General features: G+C 42.4%; 1 protein-coding gene across 1 annotated transcript in view; it reads left to right on the top strand.

Annotated features, from left to right (window-relative positions):
- Positions 1-20,585, top strand: part of LOC144447151 (uncharacterized) — a 45,210-nt gene that overhangs the window by 14,979 nt on the left and 9,646 nt on the right. Inside the window, 20 exon segments of the mRNA XM_078137056.1 lie at positions 5,450-6,013; positions 6,431-8,003; positions 8,769-8,864; positions 10,009-10,238; positions 10,590-10,701; positions 11,123-11,173; positions 11,830-11,883; positions 12,066-12,113; positions 12,641-12,679; positions 13,219-13,272; positions 13,499-13,546; positions 14,340-14,873; positions 15,247-15,489; positions 15,715-16,216; positions 16,933-17,135; positions 17,465-17,647; positions 18,042-18,274; positions 18,591-18,792; positions 19,315-19,671; positions 20,123-20,296. Coding sequence (XP_077993182.1) covers positions 5,450-6,013; positions 6,431-8,003; positions 8,769-8,864; positions 10,009-10,238; positions 10,590-10,701; positions 11,123-11,173; positions 11,830-11,883; positions 12,066-12,113; positions 12,641-12,679; positions 13,219-13,272; positions 13,499-13,546; positions 14,340-14,873; positions 15,247-15,489; positions 15,715-16,216; positions 16,933-17,135; positions 17,465-17,647; positions 18,042-18,274; positions 18,591-18,792; positions 19,315-19,671; positions 20,123-20,296 — 5,500 coding nt within the window.

Here is a 20,585-nt window from a genome sequence, read left to right on the forward strand (position 1 = left end):
AGTGACAACAGCAGCTCCTGTAGTAACAACAAAAGCGGCGACAACAGCAGCCCCTGTAGTAACAACAGAAGCAGTGACAACAGCAGCTCCTGTAGTAACAACAGGTGCAGTGACAACAGCAGTTCCACCAGTAACAACAGCAGCAGTGACAACAGCAGCTCCTGTAGTAACAACAGCAGCAGTGACAACAGCAGCTCCTGTAGTAACAACTGCAGCAGTGACAACAGCAGCTCCTGTAGTAACAACAGGAGCAGTGACAACAGCTCCACCAGTAACAACAGCAGCAGTGACAACAGCAGCTCCTGTAGTAACAACAGCAGCAGTGACAACAGGAGCTCCTGTAGTAACAACAGCAGCAGTGACAACAGCACCTCCTGTAGTAACAACAAAAGCGGCGACAACAGCAGCCCCTGTAGTAACAACTGAAGCAGTGACAACAGCAGCTCCTGTAGTAACAACAGGTGCAGTGACAACAGCAGTTCCACCAGTAACAACAGCAGCAGTGACAACAGCAGCTCCTGTAGTAACAACAGCAGCAGGGACAACAGCAGCTCCCGTAGTAACAACAGCAGCAGTGACAACAGCAGCTCCCGTAGTGACAACAGCAGCTCCTGTAGTAACAACAGAAGCAGCGACAACAGCAGGTCCTGTAGTAACAACAGCAGCAGTGACAACAGCAGCTCCTGTAGTAACAACAGCAGCAGTGAAAACAGCAGCTCCTGTAGTAACAACAGCAGCAAAGACAACAGCAGCTCCTGTAGTAACAACAGCAACAGTGACAACAGCAGCTCCCGTAGTAACAACAGCAGCAGCGACAACAGCAGCTCCTGTAGTAACAACAGGAGCAGTGACAACAGCAGCCCCTGTAGTAACAACAGAAGCAGTGACAACAGGAGCTCCTGTAGTAACAACAGCAGCAGTGACAACAGCACCTCCTGTAGTAACAACAAAAGCGGCGACAACAGCAGCCCCTGTAGTAACAACAGAAGCAGTGACAACAGCAGCTCCTGTAGTAACAACAGGTGCAGTGACAACAGCAGTTCCACCAGTAACAACAGCAGCAGTGACAACAGCAGCTCCTGTAGTAACAACAGCAGCAGTGACAACAGCAGCTCCTGTAGTAACAACTGCAGCAGTGAAAACAGCAGCTCCTGTAGTAACAACAGGAGCAGTGACAACAGCAGCTCCTGTAGTAACAACAGACGCAGTGACAACAGCAGCTCCACCAGTAACAACAGCAGCAGTGACAACAGCAGCTCCTGTAGTAACAACAGCAGCAAGGACAACAGCGGCTCCTGTAGTAACAACAGCAGCAGTGACAACAGCAGCTCCCGTAGTAACAACAGCAGCAGTGACAACAGCAGCCCCTGTAGTAACAACAGAAGCAGTTACAACAGCAGCTCCACCAGTAACAACAGCAGCAGTGACAACAGCAGCTCCTGTAGTAACAACAGCAGCAGTGACAACAGCAGCTCCTGTAGTAACAACAGCAGCAGTGACTACAGCAGCTCCTGTAGTTACAACAGGAGCAGTGACAACAGCAGCTCCTGTAGTAACAACAGCAGCAGTAACAACAGCACCTCCTGTAGTAACAACAAAAGCGGCGACAACAGCAGCCCCTGTAGTAACAACAGAAGCAGTGACAACAGCAGCTCCACCAGTAACAACAGGTGCAGTGACAACAGCAGTTCCACCAGTAACAACAGCAGCAGTGACAACAGCAGCTCCTGTAGTAACAACAGCAGCAGTGACAACAGCAGCTCCTGTAGTAACAACTGCAGCAGTGAAAACAGCAGCTCCTGTAGTAACAACAGGAGCAGTGACAACAGCAGCTCCACCAGTAACAACAGACGCAGTGACAACAGAAGCTCCACCAGTAACAACAGCAGCAGTGACAACAGCAGCTCCTGTAGTAACAACAGCAGCAAAGACAACAGCGGCTCCTGTAGTAACAACAGCAGCAGTGACAACAGCAGCTCCCGTAGTAACAACAGCAGCAGTGACAACAGCAGCTCCTGTAGTAACAACAGAAGCAGTTACAACAGCAGCTCCACCAGTAACAACAGCAGCAGTGACAACAGCAGCTCCTGTAGTAACAACAGCAGCAGTGACAACAGCAGCTCCTGTAGTAACAACAGCAGCAGTGACTACAGCAGCTCCTGTAGTTACAACAGGAGCAGTGACAACAGCAGCACCACCAGTAACAACAGCAGGAAAGACAACAGCAGCTCCTGTAGTAACAACAGCAGCAAAGACAACAGCAGCTCCTGTAGTAACAACAGCAGCAGTAACAACAGCAGCTCCCGTAGTAACAACAGCAGTATTGACAACAGCAGCTCCTGTAGTAACAACAGAAGCAGCGACAACAGCAGCTCCTGTATTAACAACAGAAGCAGCGACAACAGCAGGTCCTGTAGTAACAACAGCAGCAGTGACAACAGCAGCTCCACCAGTAACAACAGTAGCAGTGACAACAGCAGCTCCTGTAGTAACAACAGCAGCAAAGACAACAGCGGCTCCTGTAGTAACAACAGCAGCAGTGACAACAGCAGCTCCCGTAGTAACAACAGCAGCAGCGACAACAGCAGCTCCTGTAGTAACAACAGCAGTAGTGACAACAGCAGCCCCTGTAGTAACAACAGAAGCAGTTACAACAGCAGCTCCACCTGTAACAACAGCAGCAGTGACAACAGCAGCTCCTGTAGTAACAACAGCAGCAGTGACAACAGTAGCTCCTGTAGTAACAACAGCAGCAGTGACAACAGCAGCTCCTGTAGTAACAACAGGAGCAGTGACAACAGCACCACCACCAGTAACAAAAGGAAAGACAACAGCAGCTCCTGTAGTAACAACAGCAGCAAAGACAACAGCAGCAAAGACAACAGCAGCTCCTGTAGTAACAACAGTAGCAGTGACAACAGCAGCTCCCGTAGTAACAACAGCAGCTCCTGTATTAACAACAGAAGCAGCGACAACAGCAGCTCCTGTATTAACAACAGAAGCAGCGACAACAGCAGGTCCTGTAGTAACAACAGCAGCAGTGACAACAGCAGCTCCTGTAGTAACAACAGCAGCAGTGACAACAGCACCTCCTGTAGTATCAACAAAAGCGGCGACAACAGCAGCCCCTGTAGTAACAACAGAAGCAGCGACAACAGCAGCTCCTGTAGTAACAACAGGTGCAGTGACAACAGCAGTTCCAACAGTAACAACAGCAGCAGTAACAACAGCAGCTCCTGTAGTAACAACAGCAGCAGTGACAACAGCAGCTCCTGTAGTAACAACTGCAGCAGTGACAACAGCAGCTCCTGTAGTAACAACAGGAGCAGTGACAACAGCAGCTCAACCAGTAACAACGGCAGCAGTGACAACTGCAGCTCCTGTGGTAACAACAGCAGCAGTGACAACAGCAGCTCCTGTAGTAACGACAGCAGCAGTGACAACAGCAGCTCCTGTAGTAACAACAGCAGCAGTGACAACAGCAGCCCCTGTAGTAACAACAGTAGCAGTGACAACAGCAGCTCCACCAGTAACAACAGCAGCAGTGACAACAGCAGCTCCTGTAGTAACAACAGCAGCTCCTGTAGTAACAACAGCAGCAGTGACAACAGCAGCTCCCGTAGTAACAACAGCAGCAGCGACAACAGCAGCTCCTGTAGTAACAACAGGAGCAGTGACAACAGCAGCCCCTGTAGTAACAACAGAAGCAGTGACAACAGCAGCTCCACCAGTAACAACAGAAGCAGTGACAACAGGAGCTCCACCAGTAACAACAGCAGCAGTGACAACAGCAGCTCCTGTAGTAACAACAGCAGCAAAGACAACAGCAGCTCCTGTAGTAACAACAGCAGCAGTGACAACAGAAGTTCCCGTAGTAACAACAGCAGCAGCGACAACAGCAGCTCCTGTAGTAACAACAGGAGCAGTGACAACAGCAGCCCCTGTAGTAACAACAGAAGCAGTGACAACAGGAGCTCCTGTAGTAACAACAGCAGCAGTGACAACAGCAGCTCCTGTAGTAACAACAGAAGCAGTGACAACAGCAGCTCCACCAGTAACAACAGCAGCAGTGACAACAGCAGCTCCCGTAGTAACAACAGCAGCAGTGACAACAGCAGCTCCTGTAGTAACAACAAAAGCGGCGACAACAGCAGCCCCTGTAGTAACAACAGCAGCAGTGACAACAGCAGTTCCACCAGTAACAACAGCAACAGTGACAACAGCAGCTCCTGTAGTAACAACAGCAGCAAAGACAACAGCAGCTCCCGTAGTAACAACAGCAGCAGTGACAACAGCAGCTCCCGTAGTAACAACAGCAGCAGCGACAACAGCAGCTCCTGTAGTAACAACAGCAGCAGTGACAACAGCAGCCCCTGTAGTAACAACAGAAGCAGTGACAACAGGAGCTCCACCAGTAATAACAGCAGCAGTGACAACAGCAGCTCCTGTAGTAACAACAGCAGCAAAGACAACAGCAGCTCCTGTAGTAACAACAGCAGCAGTGACATCAGCAGTTCCCGTAGTAACAACAGCAGCAGCGACAACAGCAGCTCCTGTAGTAACAACAGCAGCAGTGACAACAGCAGCCCCTGTAGTAACAACAGAAGCAGTGACAACAGCAGCTCCACCAGTAACAACAGCAGCAGTGACAACAGCAGCTCCTGGAGTAACTACAGCAGCAGTGAAAACAGCAGCTCCTGTAGTAACAACAGGAGCAGTGACAACAGCAGCTCCACCGATAACAACAGCAGCAAAGACAACAGCAGCTCCTGTAGTAACAACAGCAGCAAAGACAACAGCAGCTCCTGTAGTAACAACAGCAGCAGTGACAACACCAGCTCCCGTTGTAACAACAGCAGCAGTGACAACAGCAGCTCCTGTAGTAACAACAGCAGCAGTGACAACAGCAGCTCCTGTAGTAACAACAGAAGCAGCGACAACAGCAGCTCCTGTAGTAACAACAGAAGCAGCGACAACAGCAGGTCCTGTAGTAACAACAGCAGCAGTGACAACAGCAGCTCCTGTAGTAACAACAGCAGCAGTGACAACAGCAGCTCCTGTAGTAACAACAGCAGCAGTGACAACAGCAGCTCCTGTAGTAACAACAAAAGCGGCGACAACAGCAGCCCCTGTAGTAACAACAGAAGCAGCGACAACAGCAGCTCATGTAGTAACAACAGGTGCATTGACAACAGCAGTTCCACCAGTAACAACAGCAGCAGTGACAACAGCAGCTCCTGTAGTAACAACAGAAGCAGTGACAACAGCAGCTCCTGTAGTAACAACTGCAGCAGTGACAACAGCAGCCCCTGTAGTAACAACTGCAGCAGTGACAACAGCAGCTCCACCAGTAACAACGGCAGCAGTGACAACAGCAGCTCCTGTTGTAACAACTGCAGCAGTGACAACAGCAGCTCCTGTAGTAACAACAGCAGCAGTGACAACAGAGGCCCCTGCAGTAACAACAGAAGCAGTGACAACAGCGGCTCCTGTAGTAACAACAGGAGCAGTGACTACAGCAGCTCCACCAGTAACAACAGCAGCAGTGACAACAGCAGCTCCTGTAGTAACAACGGCAGCTCCTATAGTAACAACAGCAGCTGTGACAACAGCAGTTCCTGCAGCAACAACAAAAGCATTGGCAACAGCTGCTCCTGAAGTAACAACAGAATTTAGACCGGTTGAAGTGTCAGGAGGGCCAATAGAAACGGAGCCACCAAGAATAAAACCGACGAGGCCGGCAAAGCCAACTAAACCTGAGAAAACAACTGAGCGTGTACCATATACTGAAGCAGTAACAACAGCAGGCCCTGTAGTAACAACAGCTGCTCCTGTAGTAACAACAAAAGCAGCGACAACAGCAGCTCCTGTAGTAACAACAGCAGAAGTAACTACAGAAGCCCCTGCAATAACGACAGCAGCAGTGACAACAGCAGCTCCTTTAGTAACAACAGCAGCAAAGACAACAGCAGTTCATGTAGTAACAACAGGAGCAGTGACAACAGCAGCTCCTGTAGTAACAACAGCAGCAAAGACAACAGCAGCTCCTGTAGTAACAACAGAAGCAGTGACAACAGCAGCTCCTGTAGTAACAACAGCAGCAAAGACAACTGCAGCTCCTGTGGTAACAACAGCAGCAGTGACAACAGCAGCTCCTGTAGTAACGACAGCAGCAGTGACAACAGCAGCTCCTGTAGTAACAACAGCAGCAGTGACAACAGCAGCTCCTGTAGTAACAACAGCAGCAAAGACAACAGCAGCTCCTGTAGTAACAACAGAAGCAGTGACAACAGCAGCTCCTGTAGTAACAACAGCAGCAAAGACAACAGCAGCTCCTGTAGTAACAACAGCAGCAAAGACAACAGCAGCTCCTGTAGTAACAACAGGAGTAGTGACAACAGCAGCTCCCGTAGTAACAACAGCATCAAAGACGAGTGAAGCTCCTGTAGTAACAACGGCAGCAAAGACAACCGTAGCTCCGGTAGTAACAACCGCAGCAAAGACAACAGCGGCTCCTGTAGTAACAACAGAAGCAGTGACAACAGCAGCTCCTGTAGTAACAACAGCAGCAAAGACAACAGCAGCTCCTGTAGTAACAACAGCAGCAAAGACAACAGCAGCTCCTGTAGTAACAACAGCAGCAAAGACAACAGCAGCTCCTGTAGTAACAACAGCAGCAGTAACTACAGAAGCCCCTGTAATAACAACACAAGCACCTGTAGTAACAACAGCAGCAAAGACAACTGAAGCTCTGATAGTAACAACTGGAGCTGTCACAACAGCAGCTCCTGTAGTTACAACGGCAGGAAAGACAACAGCAGCTCCGGTTTTTACCACAGAAGCAGTGACAACAGTAGCTCCTGTAGTAACAACAGCAGCTCTTACAACAGCAGCTCCCATTGTAACAACTAAAGCATTCACAACAGCAGTGCCAGTAGTAACAACAGAAGCAGTGACAACAGCAGCTCCTGTAGTAACAACAGGAGCAGTGACAACAGCAGCTCCTGTAGTGACAACAGCAGCTCCTGTAGTAACAACAGCAGCAAAGACAACAGCAGCTCCGGTTTTTACCACAGAAGCAGTGACAACAGTAGCTCCTGTAGTAACAACAGCAGCTCTTACAACAGCAGCTCCCATTGTAACAACTAAAGCAGTCACAACAGCAGTGCCAGTAGTAACAACAGAAGCAGTGACAACAGCAGCTCCTGTTGTAACAACAGGAGCAGTGACAACAGCAGCTCCTGTAGTAACAACAGCAGCAGTGACAACAGCAGCTCCTGTAGTAACAACAGAAGTCCCTGTAGTAGTAACAACAGCAGCAAAGACAACTGAAGCTCCGGTAGTAACAACAGCAGCTCCTGTCGTAACAACAGGAGCAGTGACAACAGCAGCTCCTGTAGTAACAACAGCAGTAAAGACAACTGAAGCTCCCGTAGTAACAACAGGAGCTGTGACAACAGAAGCTCCTGTAGCAACAACAGCAGCTGTCACAACAGCAGCTCCAGTAGTAACAACAGCAGCTCCGGTAGTTACAACAGCAGGAAAGACAACAGCAGCTCCTGTAGTAACAACAGCGCCCGTGACAACAGCAGCTCCTGTAGTAACAACAGGAGCTGTGACAACAGCAGCTCCCATAGTAACGACAGCAGTAGTAACAACAGCAGCTCCTGTAGTAACAACAGCGGCCGTCTCCACGATAGGTACAACATTTGGTTTAACACAAATGCCAAGTATTTGTATTCCTGGTTTGACGGAATGGATGAATATTGACACACCTTTTGATGAAGATGGGAATGACATAGAAACTATTGACCAACTTCGATATCATCACATGTTTTGTCAGTCTCCAGTTGATATTGAATGTCGCGAAATTGGAACAGATGTTGACCCGGTCCAAAATATTATTTGTAATCTTACAATGGGTTTAATCTGTTTGAGAACTGACCAAGATAATGACGGATGCAAAGATTACGCCGTAAGATTCGACTGTGGGAATTGTGGAGGTAAGGAAGGATTTAATACATGAAATCTCGAATTTATTGGGGTGCAGTTGAAGTGCTAATTATACTAGCAAGGGTGCAATGATAAGGATTGTTTTCTTAGTGTTTGTATTTGTATCCCGATTATAACCATATATGAGGACTCTCTGCTGAAGGCGCGCAGTAGAACAAACTCATGAATAATTAACACGGTAGTAATAGTAAAGTCGGTTAATATTAATCCAACAAAAAAGCAGTTCAAATTGATTTAGAAAAAGGACGCAACACCATCTGTTCAAATAATTACTTTATTATATGGCACCTGGTAAGTGAAAGATATTTTTAAAAAGTAAAAAACAAATAACAAAAACATGTAAAAGTAAACAATAAACAAAAAATAAATACAATAAATATGGCCATTCCCAAACCCCTGTGGTATGCCTTAAAGGTTGTGTTAGATCTTTGTTTCATAACATGCTCTCTGTCGAATAATACATGTTTTTTTTTTTGCTTTCATCACAGGGTTAACAAATTATATGATATACATTACTGATATTCTCATATTAATCAAAGTACATTGTTTTTATAGCATACAGACCCGTATACAAATATAGTTAGTTAAAATGTGTGCCTAGAATATATATTTATTCTTGCAAATTTTGTAAAACTGTGCCTGGGCTCTCGGAGATTTGAAGTGGGTCTTCGGAGCTGAGGTAAATTAGCCTCGCTTTAACCTCAAGAAGATTGATATATTACCATAGTTTCTCTTCTAAAACTGAATAATTACAGTTACCACTATACTACCAGAAGTTACAACTGCCGAGGTCACAACTGCCGAGGTCACAACTGCCGAGGTTACAACTGCCGAAGTTACTCCAACGCCAGGTACGTACATAACTAATACAGGGTAGTTCATTTTAGCATTTCGTATTTTATTTTATTTGTACTTCCTCAATATCACTTTAGGCCACGAGGTTTGGAGCAGTACTGCCATACATATTTAAATTGTGCATTAACTGTCGAAAAAATGATCGACTGGCTCGCACAAGTCTCAACACAGAATACTCTATTACATAAGTCATTATTTGAAATCGATGATGTATTAATATTGTCATTATTGATCATCCCGGTAGAATACTATTCGCGAAATGCAAACATTGTTCTAAGTTTTCATTAATGACAGCTCAGAGATCACAGTGACATTGCGTAACACTTTAAGTTACGAATATCGGAAATTTGTGTGATGTCACCGTGACATTGTTTTATTCGTAGATGCAAAAATGTGGAAAAGATATTTGTACTCAGAGAGATTCGGGCCTAAGCTTTCTCATTAGTGTTATTTTATCAGTGCATGGATCTACAAGAATTATAAACTTTAAGATTGTTCCTTTATTCGGGACAACGTTTTTGTATAGTTCTGACTGAGGCCTATTTTTCAAAGTTTTCAATTAAATGTTAATCTCAAGTCGTGCTTGGTTATAACATGCTTACACGATACGCCATGTCTGCAATATAGCCACGACCCGATGACATAATGACTCCTTTTAGCACAACTAAACCGAGTTTCAGTAGTACATTAGGCATGGTAAAATGTATGCTTTATTTAGTGGTAATTGCAACACTTAGTAATTATCGTTGCAAGATACATGACCGTATTCGTATTGGTTATATATTCAATATATGGTATTGAGTACACTGCAATACAAATTTTGCAACAGTGTTTGCGAGTGCAAACACACAAACCCACGCCTTTGATTATGCACACAGTGATACTTGGAACACGCACTCATGCACGCGCGTGCGCGCACACACACACACACACACAGAGTTAAGCATAAACACATGGTGATTGATTATTTATCTATCAACAAATTGATACGTAACATGCATAGCATAAATATATTCATGTGCCAAGTGACTCAGGAACACACATAATGTGTGTATGAAAACAACAATTGTACATAATACAACATGTAAATAACTTGTATGTTATTTGTATATTACATTATTTTATCATTATTATACACAGCTTGCCCACCTGGTCACGTCTACAAAGCAGATGCGTTCCCATGTGATGATCTGTGTGAATCGTCCCAGTCGAGAGCTACCGAATGCCCCATACCTGGCTGTGTGCCTATAGGTGAAGAGAAATTCTGTGATAAACCAGGCCACTTAATCATGATCGTTGATGGTGTTGTATCCTGTATTAAGGAATCGCACTGTATGTGCTGGAGAGAGGACACACAGACATACATGCCGGTAAGTTGTAGAAAAATGCATAATATGACCTACAAAATATATTAAAGTAAGGACTTGTTTTAAGACAAAAACAATTTCCAGATGTGTGCTAACAGAGGCAGAGGCATAGAGGACCTATAGAGATACTTGGTAAAAGTGGTGGTAGGCTGATCATAAAATCATACAACTTGACCTATCACCATTCTTGGTAAATGACTTCGAAACAAAATGTATAGCGAAAACAATTAACACGTGTAGGTCAAATGGATTCTGAATATACATATACTTTACATGAACAATGAGTCAGACGATAGTATAGCACGAAGTTGGCAAGTTAAGGGCCTGATATAATTGTTATATAAATATTTTCAGCCTGCGTCAACATGGCGTACAGGACCCTGTGAAGATTGCATATGTGCCAACAATAGTATCATGTGCGTGACCAGAACAACAGGTGAATGCAGAGTCGGGCCAACAACAGCAGGTAATGTAATCTTTTCAATGGCAGGTTAATAATTTAAAAATGAACTCACAGGATACTAGTGTAATTATTCAGCACTTGGCTGTCAGGCAGTCAATGACGGCCAACCTTCATGGATTCAAGTGTTGACATGGTGTCATCGATTTTATATGATAACATTTAGATGTTGACAAGTGTACGAGAATATATCGCACACGGTTCCTGTTTGAAGAAAGGTCACATTCGAGAAAATCCGAAAATTGTCGGTTTCCAGATGCAAAATGCCAATGACAATTAGCAATTCTGAACAAATTAGAAGAATGTACAGGCTAAAGTGTAGTTTATCACTATGTATTCTACACTGCTATAAAAATTACTGCAGTTGTTGCAGTCACCTGATTATATAATGACACGCATTTCTGTCTCATATCTGATATATTTACAGCAGCCACAACAGCAGTACCAACAACTGAGGTGATTCCCAAAACCGCCAGAAGTAAGTGTTATTCAGAAACGCTAAAAATATTTACTCTTCACGAAGGTGATATATTTCCTAGTGGTCAAATGGAGGTCTAGATTTCAATAAAACGGACGAGTCTTATCATTCTTGATTTGGTGGTATTCTCTTTTTCAAATAAATTTAGACTGCTTGAGATACTCTACCACCACCACCACCATACATACATACACACGTACCGCTGCATCAAGTCATTGTTACCATTGCCACCCTCACAACCAATACCACCACCATCATAATCACAAGTATCAGAACACATTTTACCAAACCATCTCTTTAACCTCAGCAATGATTGATACCTAATTACTGTCTGAGTATTCACTCTTTTCCCAATGATCACCAACATCACTACGACCGCTACCATCACCACCATAGACATAGTTGTCGTTCCAATCGCCTTCACCATCATCACCATCACCACCGCCGTACCTCCACCACCATGTACACAGTTGTCGTTCCAACAATCACCACCACCACCACCACCACATACATAGTCGTCGTTTCAATCACCACCACCACCACATTACCACCACATTACCACTAGCCTCGTAACCAGAACTATCCAAATCATCACTACCACAACTCCATCATCATTTACTTGTAATTAATTTCATTGACTATTTATATATTCACAGAGACTACAGAACTGCCTATAGCAACAACAGAGTTCAGACCAACTACAGGCAAAGGTAAATACAATAATTTACCTACACGTTCATACAGTGGGTATTCACAATTTACCAATCACAACATAAAAATTGAAATAACGTTCTTTTATACCACACTCAGCTACATAACTTCTACTAGTACAACTCAAGTATTTAAACCAGGAAATAACACTCAAAACATATTCATACATATATATTCACAGCTACCACAAGAGCACCAGTAGTAACCACAAAATTCCGACCAACTACAGGTAAGTGTGATTGACATGCTGAGAGATAAATATTCAGATCAAAATAATGTCAACAAGTGTAAGGGAAGGCAGATTTGAGGATATTTAGGGGAAACTGATTGTTGAGAGAGTTTCCATACACCAATGTATATATCCATGTGACAATGTATATGTCCACACAAGAATGTACATGTCAATACACCAGTGTGTATTTCCATACACCTATGTATATTTGCATACACCGATTTATCGATATTTATTTCCATATATACATCTCAATGCGTCACCTGAGCGACACAAAGAGCAAATTTGAAAACAGCATATATCACACACGGTCCCTGTTTGAGGAAGATTACATTTTAGAAAATCCGAAAATTGTCGGTTTCCACATGCAACATGCCTATGACAATAAGCAATTCTGAAGAAATGAGCAGAAGGGGAAGGCTAAAACGTAGTTTATCACAATGCACTGCAGTTGTTTCAGTCACCTGATTATATGTTGACATAATTTTTTTAAAACTCAATCTTTAAATCTGATACATTTACAGCTGCACCAACAACTGAAGTGATTCCGAAAACAGCCAGAAGTAAGTGTTATTTAGAAACACTAAAAGTATTGACTCATCTAGACGGTGATATGATATACATTGTTGGTCACATTGAGTTCTAGCTTGCATTAAAACCTCACTTTTAGTGGTTTAAGTTAAAACTGACGAGTGTCACTGGTGGAATTCTCTTGAAAATAAATCTCTAGATTATTCGAGATAACGAAAACAACGAGAACACTAAATGTGGTACTACAAATAATGTACGGTCACTACCAGTAACACTACCATGTTTACCAACACCACCATCACAATAACAACAACAACAACAACAACAACAGTAGTAGTAGCACTACCATCTTTATCACCACCATCCCCTGTATCATCACCACTGCCACTTCCACCACCATACAGACCCAACTGCAGTCATTTTTTGTACCATTTTACCATTACTATCATCCCAACCACAACCACCTCCATCATCATAACCACAGCTTTCCAAACCATTTTTTACCAAACCATCACTACCACTACAGCTCCATCACCACTTAATTCTAATTAATTTCAATTACTATTTACAGAAACTACAGAATTTCCAATAGGAACAACGGCGTTCAGACCAACTACAGGCAAAGGTAAATAAAATAATTTACCTACACGTTCATACAGTGGGCATTCACAATTTACCTAATTACAACATACAAATTGAAATAACGTACGTTCTTTTAACACAATTGTAGCTACAACCTCAGACCACTAAAAGACATACAGTGTACTATTGATATTATAACTCTACTAGTACAATTAATGTATTTAAACCAGGAAATAAAACTCAAAACATATTCATATATATATCCACAGCTACCACAAGAGCACCAGTTGTAACCACAGAATTCCGACCAACTACAGGTAAGCGTGAGAGTTAAACATTCAGGTAAAAAATAATGCCAGTGAATTTAAGGCAGTTTTTAGGATATCTAGGGGAACTCCTTGTTGAGAGAGTTTCTGTGAACGCTTTCATATTACTCTACACTAATATTCCAATCATTAACATACATGTCCATACACCAATATATTTCCTTACACCTATGTATATATTCATTCGACAATGTATATTTCTATAGACCTATGTATATTTCCATACAAGGTATATTTCCATACACCAATGTAATGTGTATTTCCATACATCTCGATGTATCCCCCTGGGTGTCGATTTCTTCACACAAAGCGCAAATTTCAAAACCGAAAAACCACTTACCTATTCCTATGTATATTTGATAATGCATATTTCCATACATTAATCTAATTTATCATTCATCGATCAGTATTTCTATATTATACCAAATATAAACTTCATGCAGTGATGTCCATTCTACACACCATACGATGAAAAAGACTCTTCTGTAATTCAAAATCAATACATATAGTATCCTTGTACAAAATTTTTCCATTATGGAATGATGTTGCAGAATGGTTGGCAGGCCACGTTTTATGCAGCGAATTGTTTTATCCAATTACACAAAATCCCCTGTTAGGTGCAGAAACGTCGCAGAAAATGTGTTTATCACATAAAGCGAACATCTCCTTCCTCAAATTATGTCCCAATATGAACAAACTAGTACACATGTACCGTCAACTACAATTGTACTGACTAGACAGTCGTCAAAAATTATCATATATCAATGTATTTTTATGTTGCCAGGTGTCATCACCACCGTAACCTTACCACCGCTAGAAGTGTGTCCTGACATCGTCAATACATCTCTGTGTCCCGCTTACTGTCCACCCGGTGAAGCTTGTGACGGCGGTGTATGTGTGGACAAAGCAACATGCCCCTGTGTATACAACGGAAAGATAATCAAGCATAGGGGATTCGTCCGAAACGACAAATGTGAGCACTGTATGTGTTTCAATACTAAAGTGATCGGTTGCCACACATACTGCGAAATCGAATCCTGTCCAGTTGGCAGTGGCTTGGTACACCCAGATGATGACTGTTGCTATTGTGAACCATGTGAATGTGATGCCACCGAATACCAATGTCGTTCCTCAACTAGCACTGCTTCCTGCGAGGAGCAGTGTATCTCCAACTCTTTGATCTGTGATGGTAAAGCTGATTGCGATGGTGGAGAGGACGAGGAAGATTGCCCAACAACAGCCGCGCCAACAACGCTTGCGCCAACAACACTCGCACCAACAACAACTGTCAAGGTAACAACCGGAACACCACCACCTGGTAAGTGATCCAACAATGCATATGAATGTATGTCTGTCTCTCAGTCTGTCAGTCTGATTGACTGTGTCTATCTAGCAGCTATTTAATAGTCGGTATATGTCTGTCTGTCTGTCTGTCTGTCTGTCTGTCTGTCTGTCTGTCTGTCTGTCTGTCTGTCTGTCTGTCTGTCTATCTATCTGTCTGTCTGTCTGTCTGTCTGTCTGTCTGTCTGTCTGTCTGTCTGTCTGTCTACGTATCCTCAATTGCTTTAGACAAGTGTGTTACATTTTACTTCCCCTATCTTCAGAATTTTAGACACCCTGTCTCTAAGACACACCCACCATGCGTGAGACAGGCTAAAATTAAACAAGACATCTGCTTTCTTTCATCCCAGGCTGTTACAGTCCAAGCGGAGAGTACATTCCAGTTGGCGGATCTTTCATTCAAGGTTGCCAGAAATGCAAATGTTTCGACGGATCGTTTGGAACTTATCTTGGTTGCGAACCACATGGCTGTCTCTGCCAAGTGTATGGAGACGATGTTAAAACCTTTGACAACACCGAATTCAAATATCCAGTCTGTGATCATGTATTGGCAAGAAATTCCACATCTTCGCCAGCTAGATTCGAAGTCAGGCGTAAGTATTCATTTTCCGTCAATATTTAATCTTCGCAGAACACAAATATACAGGTATATCGTGAAGCCAGTGGGTTAAAAATTGTGGGGAGGAAATGAGAATCCGTACAAGACTGTTGTTTAGTTCTGTTCACTTTAGGGTGATCGTAAAAGTTGACAATCCGCTTTGTACACGTGTTGCGTACCTTTATCCTGACAAATGTAATTCATGTTTTTCTCTGTACAGTTATATCTGTTTGCCAGTCGGATGCTGACAGCTATGCGGGTGAGGAGTACACTTGCACAAAACACCTTGTCGTGGGTATCGACAACTTTAACATCATGATCGACAACGATGGTGTGTCTGTGAACGGACAGTCAATAAACATTGCACAGATTTCCATGGTACAGAAACAAGTCAAACCAGGTGTGATTGTTAGGATTCAAAGAACAGGAGAGAAGACCTTTGTCCGCACATCGTTAGGTCTCTCAGCATCCTGGTCTCAGTTTACTGGCGGTCAGGTGAAAATAGAAGAATCCCTTTTGGGCAGAGTCAGTGGTCTCTGTGGTCTAGCCAACAACGATCCCGCCGATGACTTCACCAAGCCAGACGGAGTTATAGTTGAGGACAATATGGAATTTGGAGACAGTTGGGGTTCACGTGATGTATGTCCCGTGCCTGTTGAGGATTGTGCCACTCGCAATCCTGATTTGGCTTCTGAGGCACGAAGTGCATGTGAAATTTTGAGGTAATATACTTGTTAAAGATTTCATTAATATGTAGAAATTTGCCATGCTGATTTGAAAAAAATAACGAGGTAGAATATATCTCGGAAATACACAGTTTCTGTTACCTTGTGCGAGAACACTCCAACCCATTCTAATAGGTTCAAATGACAAAAATGAGGGGCGCCCTACAATTTAAAAATAGACGTCAAAGTGATACCGAAATTACCATTTTGAAATCCAAGATGGCAACTGACTACTAGGAATGTTAAAGATTGCCAATTCCTTGAAAATAAGATGGCGAACCACATTCTAATTTTTTTAAAGAAGGGGGCCAGGAAAAGCTTTCATATGGCGAAATGTAGACAGATTTTAAGACACGTTTTGTTAATTTTGCAGTTTACGTTTGTTTGTTGAGTGTGTTTTCACATTCGAAAGACTTGGTTAAAATGCGGAGTGGATAAATTAATTAAATCAAATACTAAAGTGTGTTCTGGTGGAAATAGGTGATCTATATATTAATTGGTCAATCAAGGGATTTTAAAGAATAAAACTTTGGTTTTGGTTAGATGATTGGTTTATTGCTTTGCACAGAGAAGGGCTATTAAAAGCCACTCTTTACATATATACACTATGCAAATATTTTGGTTGAGTCGATCACAAATTACATGTATACCGAAAGTGTGTGGTGCGTGGGTTTAGAAAAATCTAGCAACCTGTTTTTCTCATTTTCTTGAAGATCTGATCGCTTCCAGCCTTGTCACCAACACGTTGATGTTGCCGAATATATTGAACTGTGTGAAAGCCAAGTCTGCGAATGTTTAGTGAATAGTTCTGCTACAGCTGACGAGTGCGTTTGTGACATTTTAACCAAATATTCGACAGACTGTGCAAACAGCGAGGGACATGTTATACTGGACTGGAGATCTCCCAATGTTTGTCGTAAGTAACGACACCTTACATAACCTTCTGACGTCAAAGTCGATCATTAATATGACATAGGTCGTGCGTGCGTGCGTACGTAATGTATGTATGTATGTATGTATGTATGTATGTATGTATGTATGTATGTATGTATGTATGTATGTGTGTATGTATGTATGTATGTATGTATGTAAGTATGTATGTATGTACATGTTTAATATTTGTGTTTAATGCCTATATTTAGTTTACGTTTGTGATAATGAACACATGAACACCGTGCACAGTCTTCAAAATCTACAAAAACATGTTTACAGAGAGAATTAATATTTCGATGATTTATTACACAGCTGCTCCTGAATGTACGACACCAACAATGTGGCAGGACTGTCTCAGTGCATGTGAATGGACTTGTACTGAAGAAGGTCTACCATACCAGACTTGTCCCGATGGATGCAATCCTGGATGTGGCTGTATGCCTGGTCAAGTCAAGAAGGGAGATACATGTGTGAAACCAGATGACTGCAAAGATTGTAAGTGTCCAACACGTCCATTGAAGCTATAGTAAATACATATCTTCCATGATCTATGAACAGGATAAATTGATAACAAATTATAATCATTGAATTTCTTGAGGAGTGAACTGTTACTAGAGAAGGTTTGGAGCCTGAAGTTTAATAGTAACTGACAGCTTTTCTTTAACTGCAAACGACTAACAATATTCAGGGAAATCACTGCTATTGACCCACGTATACCTGGGAATGCTTTGGAAATAAGCCACTCTCCTTGGAAAATGGCGAATATTTGAGTTGTTCTGTCTCGTTTTCAACAAAATCACTTGTATAACATGATTTATCATTGCACAAAACCAATTCGAACAGAGCGAATACAATTATGTTGATGATTCACCCCATTTTTTTCACCCAGGTAATTGTGACGGTTATGGTGGCATTCATTTCTACAGCTTTGATGGCAAATCAACGGCATTCGATGGCAACTGTTCATATGTACTCGCACGTAGTACAGCACCTAGTCCAGAATTTGAAATCTTCTTTGAGAATTTCAAATGTGACTTCGCATGGGATCCATCGTGTGTATCAACTACAAGTATCACGGTTGTCTATAGAGGCAATGAAGTTGTTTTGACAAAGGGACCAAAGGTATTAAAGTAGATTCAGTAGTCCATTTGTAAAATCCGCCATCTTTGATGACGTGTTGCGGAAATGCAATATATACCATCTTGAATGTTGCAGTGTGGGTATACAGTAATCATTCCATTAACAGACAAGAATACATAACGGTAGTAAACTATCTGCCACAGTGACACCACAAATAATGTTTGAATTCCAAGGTTATTACTAATTGGTCACTTAATCCGATTTTTCGAAAGGGAGACGTTAATATTTTGTACTTATTTTTATGTTCAGGGGCTGAGATATTTGACATGTTTATATATGGTTGTTTACTCACGTGTAGGTCATTCTTAACGGCGAAGAGGTCTCATTCCCGCCAGATATTAACATTGATGGAATTCATGTGATGAGACCATGCTATAGTTGGGTCCTCCATTTGACCATTCCCGAGATCAAATTGGAAGTTGCCTATTATGACCGGTTCGATGGCTTCAGTGTCACTGTCCCAGAAAGCAAGTACAAGGACAACACAGAAGGTTTATGCGGTGAGTATTTATATTATCCCCGATTAACAGGACCTTTGGCATGGTGACAGGAATTCCTCACTGTATGAACATCATGAATTCAAATGATGTCGCCAGCAACGTCATGACGCCGCCGTTGATAGAGATCTTCTCAACGTGAGTGCAAAATAATCGACGAAACGGGCAGGAGGGAATTACCAAGGAATAGAAAATTTGAAAAAATAGCAAACAAACCCAGTTTCCCCCCCCCCCCTCCAAAAAAAAAAGTTTTTATGCTCGTGTGACTCCTGGAGCCAACAGAAAACGCCATATTCGTTTGTTTTGAAAACATATACACATGCGCGTATGACGTCATCAGTCTTATCCGTCAACAGTTGCTAGTGCTGTTGACATGTTGAATGTCATTTGCATTCAACAACACAAAAACTCTACATACCTCGTGACCCCGTATTGACGAATCACAACACAGAAAATGTAGCGGGTGTGTTGCAAAGTCAATGCTCATATTTGTGACTTAACGGACGACTATTTTATCCCGTGCAGGAGTTTGCAACCATGATCCGTCCGACGATCGTAAGAAACCAAATGGTGAAGTGGTAGAAGACAGCGTAGAGTTTGCAGAAAGCTGGCAGCGAACCGACAATGGTACATGCCTCATCACCAGTGTTCCAAGTCGTCATGACATGACCCCGTCTCCAACAGACGAAGAAGAATGTCACAAAGCTATCTTTGAAGGTGTCTTTGAAGAATGTAACATTTTGGTCGATCCCAACAAATACTACCGCGCATGTCTCTTGGACAAGACATGCAAAAACGACCATTGTGACGTCTTGGCAGCATATGCAAACGAGTGCTCTAAGGTTGACATGTGTCTGGACTGGAGAGAGGAACACGATTGTCGTAAGTTTTTTTTCAAATGTTCATGTTTTATTATCAATACTGTTGGCGTTTTCTACTAGTTAACAATGACAGATATTTCCTGACAATAACGGTGAAAATTTCGTTACACTTGTTATCAGAAAGCATGAAATATTTGCAGGAAACCACCCTCTTCACAATATAGACATTTTAACAGCATCAAAGCGAGATTGGGATAAAGGAATTAAACAAACAATGGAAAACAAATCACCTGAAGGCTGACACAGCATTGTCTGGCTTCAGATTGACACAAATATTTCCAACATCAAATATAAATATCAACATTAAACTATATTTCATCATTTGACAAAACAAATGTTTTTTTTCTCCAAACTTTGCCATATTTCCTTTGACTGAAATAGCAATGTGAGGATACATGTATTTTGAATGCAACTTTGAATACAAAAATCTGTTTTATTTCAATACTTTGCAGCGGTTGAATGCCCAGAAGGTAAGCAGTACGAGGCTTGTCACCGACCATGCCGTCTTACATGTGTTAATATGAACAAACCGGAAGATCAGAGATGTTCAGGTCCCGACCTGGAAGGATGTTTCTGTCCAGATGGTACTTTTGAAGACGAATTAGGCAACTGTGTTGAATCATGTGGTACGTACTTAATGATAGAAATTACCTTTTTACGTTGGTATTTTTGTCTTAGCTAATATAAAACAATAAGGGTTACTGAAACATTCAAATATATACAAGTGTTCATAGCAATAATGGACAAACTCATAGCAACCACCGAGCAACAGATAGATAAACCCATAGCAACAACCGAGCAACATAATCTTGTCAGTTGTCTCGTTCAAAGATAACTACAGTGATGTGTATGCATATCAACTTCCAAAGTCGAATAAGGACATAACAATAAAACCTCCAGTGTTAATTAAAACCA

The sequence above is a fragment of the Glandiceps talaboti genome, chromosome 16 (genome assembly GCF_964340395.1).
Source record: "Glandiceps talaboti chromosome 16, keGlaTala1.1, whole genome shotgun sequence".
Lineage (NCBI taxonomy): Eukaryota > Metazoa > Hemichordata > Enteropneusta > Spengelidae > Glandiceps > Glandiceps talaboti.